This window comes from Laccaria bicolor, genomic scaffold (assembly GCF_000143565.1).
Source record: "Laccaria bicolor S238N-H82 LACBIscaffold_6 genomic scaffold, whole genome shotgun sequence".
Taxonomy (NCBI): Eukaryota; Fungi; Basidiomycota; class Agaricomycetes; order Agaricales; family Hydnangiaceae; genus Laccaria; species Laccaria bicolor.
The window spans coordinates 326,388-335,330 of NW_001889877.1; the positions used below are offsets into that span (position 1 = coordinate 326,388).

The window sequence follows — 8,943 nt, forward strand, 5'->3', positions numbered from 1 at the left end:
TTCACCTGGAAAAGTCGCCCAGGACATCGCAGGATCGTCTTCGTGAACAAAGGTATAGATCTATGCCGTCAAGTCCGAACGTTGCTGTGATTGGTGCTGGGTGAGTTATTGACTTACAAGTTGACATCTTTTCGCATTCAACTAATTGAACAGTGCTGGCGGGTTGGCCCTGGCAATAGCTTTGAAGAGGCGACTGGGCTATGACAACTTTACTGTACGCTCTGCGGCCTTTTTCGGGATATAACCCCTAGAGCTGATAACTTTTCTAGATATACGAGAAAGCGTCAGAAGTAGGCGGAACATGGAGGGTACGCCAGGATCCCTCCTTCAAGTGTGACCCTAGTCCATTCTAACGCGCATACACAGGATAACACTTACCCTGTGCGCCCCACCCTCTCTCCCCTCCGCGTCCTTTTGACTTAAACACATACAGGGATGCGCATCAGATGTCGCCATGCCTTTATACTCCCTCTCTACCGACTTGCACGATTGGACGCATACACACGGCCTCCAACCCGCCATTCACGCATACTGGATCGGCCTCGCCCGGAAGTACGAGCTCTACCCACACATCGCCTTCAACCACGCAGTCATCTCGGCAGAATGGGATTCCGCAGCGCAAGTGTACCGTATACTTACTCGGAACACGATCACAGGGGAAGTGAAGACGGTCACTGCGAATATCCTTATTTCCGCGGTTGGGATACTGGAGGTGCCGAAGTATGCGAGCATTCGGGGTGTGGGAGAGTTTAAAGGGGAGATGTTCCATTCCGCGAGATGGAATGAGACTGTCAAGTTGTCTGGGAAGAGGGTGGCTGTCATTGGAAATGGAGCTTCTGCGTAAGTCCCTGCGAACACGCTCTAATAAATTCTTACGCGCGATGGCAGTACACAATTCGTACCAATTATCAGTCAAGATCCTGCCGTACAAGTGATACAATTTTGCCGGACGCCTAATTGGCTGATGCCTTACGTGAGTACAGTAGTCTTTTCGTATTTCCGAGGTCTGATTTGAATGAACGTCAGCCCCGCACCGAATATTCACCGCTTCGAAGGTGGCTCACGCAGAAAATTCCTTTCTTGATGCGATTTTGGCGTTGGATGGTGTTCGTGGAGGTATGCCACCTGCTCGGGTTGTTCAAAATCTCGGGGTTCAATGAACCTTGTCTAGATGGAGGCTTTATATATGGCCGTGTTCCGGATTGCGTTCTTGCGCAAACTCGTTATGAAGGTCCGTTCAACGGCTTTTCTGTGTTTTTACAGGGGTGATTAATAACCGCTCCGGCACTAGTACTCTACGAACTACATCAAGAAAAATGCGCCTGCAAAGGATGTCAAGGATCTGATTCCTACATATCGTGCGCTCCGATATTCCGTATCGTTTCCGATGTCTGACTGGCCTGTACGCTAATCAATAGCTATGGGATGTAAACGCGTTTTATATGACGCGAATTATTTGGCAGCTTTGCGCCGGCCTAATTTAGCGCTAAATTGGGACGGGATAGAAGCCGTTACGGAGGGCGGTATCATAACAAAGAAAGGCATTTACCCTCATATTTTAACCGATTTTGATTAGTTGATTCCTTTCTATTTAGGTGAAACGATTCCTTTTGACGTGTTGATTTTCGCCACCGGTTTCGCCACGGTAAGCACCATACTCTTCGTTTCACGTTTCATCGTTTGATATCTTCATAGGACCAATACCCAATCCCTGTCCGAGGAAATAAAGGAACAACAATAAGAGAGTACTACGAGGCAGAAAAGGGAGCGAAAGCGTACCTTGGGACATCTATACCTGGCTTCCCTAATTTCTTCACGATATTGGGTGCGTTAGCGCAGATTATCCTATAACCATGTCTAATACCCATCTCGCAGGCCCCAATACCGCAACGGGACACGCGTCGGTTATCTACACCAGCGAAATCCAGGTGTGCTAAGACCCATTGTTTGATTTATTGAGACCTACCTCATCAACCAGGCGAAATACATCACCCAACTCATCAAACCCATCCTCACCCAAACAGTCACGTCTCTCGAGGTCAAAGTCGACGCTACGGACGCCTACAACGATAAGATCCAAGCCAGACTATCCCGATCCGTCTTCCCGCAGTGTAATTCGTGGTATCGCGTTGGGGGCGAAGGGAAAATTACGAATATATTCCCTGGGTGAGCTTTTTTTGTTCTATTTGACTGGAACGCCTATTTTGATTGACTGAAATGGATTTCGTAGAGCGGCAGTGACCTTTTGGGCGTGGCTTCGCAAAGTCAATTGGAACCACTACATAGTTAATAGGCAATAAACAGGGGACTTAAAGAGGACGATGAGGGTAATCGGGAAGTTTCTTTTGCTTATTGCGGTTATGGGCGGGGGTTGTCGCTATCCAAGAGGCTCAGGCTTGTGAGGTGGTTATCTGCCTTGATCACTTCGCTTTAGCTAGGTCTCCCAGCTTCATATTTCTAAGCAAACCAAACATGTCAATCTTCCGCAAACATGGCACAAATAATACTGTCATGTGACCATTACTGGGTCACTTTAACTTAAATTGTAGATTGCACGCCTCCCTCTCATTGGGAGCACATAAAATTTTGCGAGTGAGTAGGAGGAAACATATACATATTGTATCTGTAAGTTTTATTTAGGAGGGATGCTTTTGGGTAGTGTTAAAATGCCTTGACCCATTTGCCCTGAATTGGTCAGCCCTCATAAGCCAACTGTAAAATATTCTTAGACATCCCATATTCTCCTTATCTGATTTAAAATTTTGTGTGTGAGTTACCAATACATCCACTGTAAACTCTCAAAAATATTTGTGTCAATAGAGGCTAGCACTGTGGAGAGAAATGGTCATCAATTAGATAGACTTGCTTTGATGGGCAAACTTGGCAAAATAACAATGTGACCATCTTATCTCCCTTATATCTCAGCTCATGCTCAATGTTCTATCCAATAAATCTCCACACACAGCTGCATGTACATTGTCAAACTCTGTTCAAAATTTCAAATGCATAGCATGGATTGTTGTGGTGCTATAGCTTGTTGACCTGTTAGTGCTGATGACCCATTAGGGGTCACATGACAGTAGGACTTTCTGGAGGTCATATTGTGGAGAGGCGCAACACCCGCAATCAAAATCTGTGTTTGTATTTATTTATGCTCCCACTAATAGGCACCAAAAACAGGTAATGCAGGATTCCATCCATAACATCCTCTCTATGGCTAAAGTTGTGACACAAATAAGATTCTAGGACATCTCCTCAGGTTTTGGATAGAAATTTATTTGGTAAGGGCATGGGGGTGGGGGTGAATAGACACACTATAGACACACTTGAGACAGTCAGCGGCTACTATAGCAGGCGAAAATCTATCCAAAACCTGGGTTTGATACTAAAAACACATTTGGTCAAAAAATTGAGGTCAAAGGAGGCTGGAATCAGCTTAAATCTGGTTTGCAAATTGCGTGTTTTGACGCGACTAATTAGCTTACATAATACATGTCAATCATATCCTGCTGCATTTTCGAGAGCAGGAGTGCAGCTTTTCTCTTGAAGACAAAGACCAAGAACTCTCTTGCACTATAATGGCCATTTAAAGGCATTTTGGCTGTGCATATCCCCCTCAAGAATGCATGGATGAACCTCAGACTTTGACATCAACTGATCAACTTATGTAAGCCAGCCCAGAGTTTGAAAGAACAATGCTTTTTACTGTCCCTTCCTGAAGCTTCAAGACTGTTCTTGTTTAAATAGCTTTATATACACCTGTGGTTCACAAAAATAATTAATTGGGTGCCATATTGTCTCAAGCTAGCGACAAATGGCTCTCATCCACCATCAGTCAACTTTTGGGTGGCTGTGCACTTAGTCATCGGCCAAAGACATTTGCAGGTGCTGCACATATTGTAGACTTGCCGGCAGACTGCCCATGTTTGTAGCTGCTATTATGTAATAGCAGGTGGCTATGTGCTTATGTTATAGCAAGTGGCTTGTGCTTATGTTATAGCAGGTGGCTATGTTTCTGCTTATGTGACAGCAACTGGCTTCCTTTGAAAACCATACTTCTGCCCTCTCTGCAGCCTTCCACCATATTTTTACACCACATAAAGTCGAAAACACATCTATACATGAAAACACAAAGGATTGATGGCTGACAAATTCAGCTTTATCTTACTAAGCACTTCACACCCTCACGAGACTTCTCAACACGGCTTCAGGCTGCTCCTGCCTCACTGTTCCACAAACCACCACGAACTCTGATACATTATTTTGTAAGTTTCTGGATAACATTTTGATCATTATGGAAAGCCTTCAACTATTTTTAGACACCTTCAATTGACATTTTGTCCACTTGGATTGCTTCTGATCACTTTTGATGATAGGATTTCACAAGGTTTTGCTGATTGGTTAGTTGCTTCAATATGTGGATCTTTTTCTCTTTTTTTTGGTAATCAGAATATATGCTTCAGTTGTCCTTTTGGTCTTGATGTAGGATATTTCTTTTGCTCCCTGCCTTTATTACTTAACTATCATTTATTCCCTAGGGATTCTCCTCCTAATACTCCACAAAGGCATAGAAATATTGAGAGGGCAAGAGAGCGTCAAGAAAGGATGTTGGAAAGTCCTGAGCATAGGAGAACACCTCAAAATCCTGCTGTTGGTGGTGGTGTACCTTTTATTCTTACTTTCCCTATTCCACCCCCTGTTGCTCCTCTTCAAATTCCTCAAGGTCCTGTAGGTGATGATCCATTTGTTGAGGTTCTATATAATGGTCAAATTCTTCACCTTACTCCTGGGATGGCTGCACAAGTGGGTAATTTGCAAAATCAGGTAGGCTGCAGAGTTATATCTCTTTTTCTAATATTTAATATATCTTTTAGGCTCATGCTGCCCCCCTTGCTGCCCCTCCACCTCTATTTCCACCTGCTGCTATGGTAGATGTGGTAAGAAAAACCATTAGGCTATTTTCCATCTGTCTAACAAGCTTTTTTCCAGAATATGGGGCATCCTAACCAAAATGGTATTCAGTATCCACACTTACCTGCTCATTTACAGGCATTACACATGCATGGAAATGAATTTACATTTCACTCAGCAGACTCTATTATGAGAGAAGGAGGTGTGGATGGTGAATTTGAATACCCAGTAGAATACCTCAATTCCATCAACCTTAGTGGAATGCCTCTAGCAAAATTGAAACTCAAGATAGGTGCACCAGTAATGATCCTTCGAAATATTGATCCAGCAAATGGACAATGCAATGGAACCCGGGCAATCTTCACCCATGCCTCTTCCCGAGTTTTAGAAGTACGCATTCTGGGAGGAGAATTTGCAGGACACACAGCATTCATTCCCTGCATAAGATTTGAGCCTTCAAATGGTGAACTTCCATTCCAGTTATGCAGAAGGCAATTTCCTGTTCGCCTGGCCTTTTGCATGACAATCAACAAATCTCAGGGACAGTCAGTGAAACATTTAGGACTGGATGTTTGGACCCCAGTATTTACACATGGACAACTTTATGTGGCTCTTTCACGTTGCACATCAAGCAACCGTATCAAAGTTCTCTTCAAAGATGGTTCACAACAAACTGTAACACAAAATGTAGTCTATCCAGAGGTATTATTAGATTGATGTAAATGGTAAAAGTACTGATAAATGTCACTTTATTTTGATTGAGATGTAAGAAGAGCCAGAATTGAACATGTGTACCAGAACTAGGATTAAACATGTGTACCAGGGGGTCCAGGGGGCGTGCCCCCGGCAAGCTGTGACCAGTGCTGGAGGAACGGCCGAGCGTTAGCGAGTGCCGTGCCGTAGGCACGGGTCTAAAGCTTGTTGAGATTATTACACAAATATTAGTTATTACCAAATTTCTATTCATTCTACTGTTTAAACTGGTAAATCAGTTGAAATCAAAATTCTGAATTGCTGAATTTTGGATATACTACTCTCCTTTCAATATAGCTGGTGCTTTCTTGTATTTTTTCTTGCTTGGATGGCTGTATAATTATCTGGTAGATGGGGGTTCTGATTAATCTGATAGTTTACAAAGCTTATGCATGAGTGAGCAACCAGCATTTAATCAAGATCCTGACTGGAAAAAATTGCATGGAATGGTAATCATGCAAAGGGAAATGAAAATGATATTTTTGCAGTCTCTGACTTACAAAAATTTATAGCTCTCACACACAATGAAAACCATCATAAATTATCACATCGCAATCTCATAGACAAAACCAGAACATGTTATAGGTGCAAAGATAAAAAATCCTGCTTAAGCAAAAATAGACCAAAATCAAAGTGAAAGTACCTGACATACATGTACACCCCCAGCAGGCAAAATATTGATTCCTCTAAGCCAAGTTCTTGAAAATATTGCTGCTAGCCCATCATAAATTACCATTTTTTTAACCATTAAAAGGCCTGCACAAGATGTCCTAGCAATTTCAGCACCCCAATTACCTCTAAAGAAAATCAGAGCAGAAAGAAAATGCTGGAAATGCTGTACGTCAAGGGCAGTAGGGTGAAGAGATGCTGCAAAAAGCCATATGATGACTGCAACAGAGTAGATTGTGATAGAAGAGATAGCTGGCAACCTACAAGGCCCTGTCAGAAGAAAACTGATGGCCCAGATGCAGGTGGAGATGGAAAAATGGGTCTGTAGCTTGCAGCTCATGTATGAAAGATAAGATAAGATAAGAAATATTCTCTTTTGTTCGCTTTTTCCCTCTTTTTATTTTATTTTATCTGGTAGCAGCTACAAACATGGCCACCCTGCCGACTCGCCAGCCAGTCATTCTGAGGTGTTTGCCACTTGTTGTGGCTTTGTTGTGGGGACAAACATCAGGCAGACTGTGAAAAATAAGAACACCTCAAAACGACTGGGACAAACGAACACAGTTTGGCAGGGACCCCTGCATGTGACACTGACTTAGAGAAATTTCCACAAACATTCACCCACCTCAAAACACCAGTCTGAAACATCACAAAAAAAAGTTTTTCTGGCTACACCTTTAGATAGATTATTTAATTCAAATAATGTGATTACAGTAGATTGGAAAAAGTAGATTTTTTTTGACACCTTGCAAGGATTGAGGACTGCGGCTATAGCGACGTTTGTCTGACAACTCCAACAACTTTGCTACTCTTTCTTCAAGTTCAACTGCAATGAGTATTATAGGTCACACAAATACTTTTGATGAAGTAGACATTGCCCAGGAGCATCTCAATTACTGGATGAAGGTAAGTACATCACATCTACAAGGCAGGCACAGAATGACACCCATCTGCGAAGCTGCGGAGCATGTTCATCTTTTTTCTGGTGACCAGCTGTCCATCACTCAACTATGTGCTCTCGAACCAATCCAAAGTGGTGAGGAAAGTGGAAGGGATGCGATGTTCAGGAGTGCAGGGAATCCAGGACTCTTTCACATGAAGAATGCACATGCTTTGAGTGCGCTTACGACACATTGCAGAAAACCTGAAATCAGTTCACATGATCCCAATTCGTGTGAGAATACAAGGAAGGGGTGAGTATTGGTTGAGTCGTGCTGTCATTGTGGTTGTACAGTATAGAGTGTGAACCATGTGCATGATATTTCACTAAGTCCCATGTCACAAAAGCGTGACCCTGCCAAAAGGTGTTCATTTTGTCGGAAATTTCCCTGGGGCCTAATAAGGGTTATTAGGCACTCAAGGCACCCCTAACCTAATAATGGCTTACAATGTTGCAGTTATTTTATTCAGTTTTGGGTTAACTTAATAAGATCACCTGATAAGGTTATCCAAATTATAAATAGTCAGTCTAGACTTAACAATGTTACATGGCAAATTAAAATGCAACAAGTAAGGATTGAACTAAAAACCTCAGAGCTCATGCAATCCTCACATGAAGACTACAAATTTGTAGTTGCAACATACCACTACACTACAAAGGCATATAAGAGACTTTCCAAGGCCATCCATATATCTAGCATTTTAGTCGACCTTACAACACCATTATCTTTACTCTCTGTATGGAATTTGGTATCATTTTAAGCTGAACATGATCAAAAGGATACAGGTAACCTTATAAGACACACAAAAAATCAATAATTGGTTCATAGCCTTGAGTTGGCTGCAGAGGCAATTGGAGCCTACGTTACAAGGCTGGACTAATCTTATCAGACCCAATTTGCCTTATCACACCTTACCAGAGATCATCAAGCTTGTAATGTGGAAATAATCATTACATCAGACATATGGTCGCCTTGTAAGGCAACCGCCCCCCAGATTTTCCCAGCATCATCTTGTCAGGTTTGCTGTGAAATGACAAGGGCTGGCAAGGGTTGGGCAAGGCCTGATTATGTCGGTGATCAACATTGCAAGGCCAGAGCCTTATCAGGCACCTGGGGAATTTCTGACATTGGCCCAGCTGTTTCTGAATGTAGCTTGTGGAGTTTGAAGAAATGGCTGGTCACGAGCCTAGTCATATTGTTCAAGATTGGAACAAACATCTCACTCTTCTGCAAACATGGTGCAAATAACACGACTTTTGTTCTTACACTACAGTATATACAGTTGATAACACTGCTCGTTGCTGCTGTGAGGAGTTGGCCAAAGGCTGGACGATGAGCAGCGGCCTCCATTGACAACCTAGATATTCAACTTCAATGCTCCAATGGAGTTCTCATGAAGAAACAAAAAAAATAAAAGGATAAGATTAAAAATGAGGTACAGTTGAGTGCAAAAAGAATGAAGGTTGGTTCATTTTTTTGGTTCTTTCTAAGAATCTATTGTACCTCAAATGTATTTGTGTATTCTTTTACATTATGTAGTTGTGTTACACTTCCCTTGGTATGGACTAATTTCAGTGAAAGCTGGAGCCTTGAGAAGATTTTTATTCTGGAGGCCATTTTTGGCATCTGAAAAAAAAAATATGCGCTAACTGGAGAGGTAGCCAGAACA

At 42.5% G+C, this 8,943-nt stretch overlaps 2 protein-coding genes across 2 annotated transcripts; both read left to right on the forward strand.

Moving 5' to 3' along the window:
* Positions 1-62: 62 nt before the first annotated feature.
* Positions 63-2,300, forward strand: LACBIDRAFT_315434 (uncharacterized protein; the record flags this gene model as incomplete). Its single annotated transcript, XM_001877993.1, has 15 exons — positions 63-100; positions 154-214; positions 270-308; positions 367-381; positions 434-840; positions 889-973; positions 1,027-1,116; positions 1,172-1,231; positions 1,292-1,358; positions 1,419-1,541; positions 1,596-1,645; positions 1,696-1,825; positions 1,876-1,928; positions 1,979-2,166; positions 2,231-2,300. 15 exons carry the CDS (start codon positions 63-65, stop codon positions 2,298-2,300), a joined length of 1,476 nt encoding a protein of 491 aa, XP_001878028.1.
* Positions 2,301-6,762: 4,462 nt separating this feature from the next.
* On the forward strand, positions 6,763-7,846 carry LACBIDRAFT_324583 (uncharacterized protein; the record flags this gene model as incomplete). Its single annotated transcript, XM_001877994.1, has 6 exons — positions 6,763-6,851; positions 7,051-7,060; positions 7,108-7,239; positions 7,327-7,450; positions 7,473-7,526; positions 7,797-7,846. The coding sequence occupies 6 exons, from the start codon at positions 6,763-6,765 to the stop codon at positions 7,844-7,846; spliced, it is 459 nt and encodes a 152-aa protein (XP_001878029.1).
* Between the last annotated feature and the right edge of the window lie 1,097 nt (positions 7,847-8,943).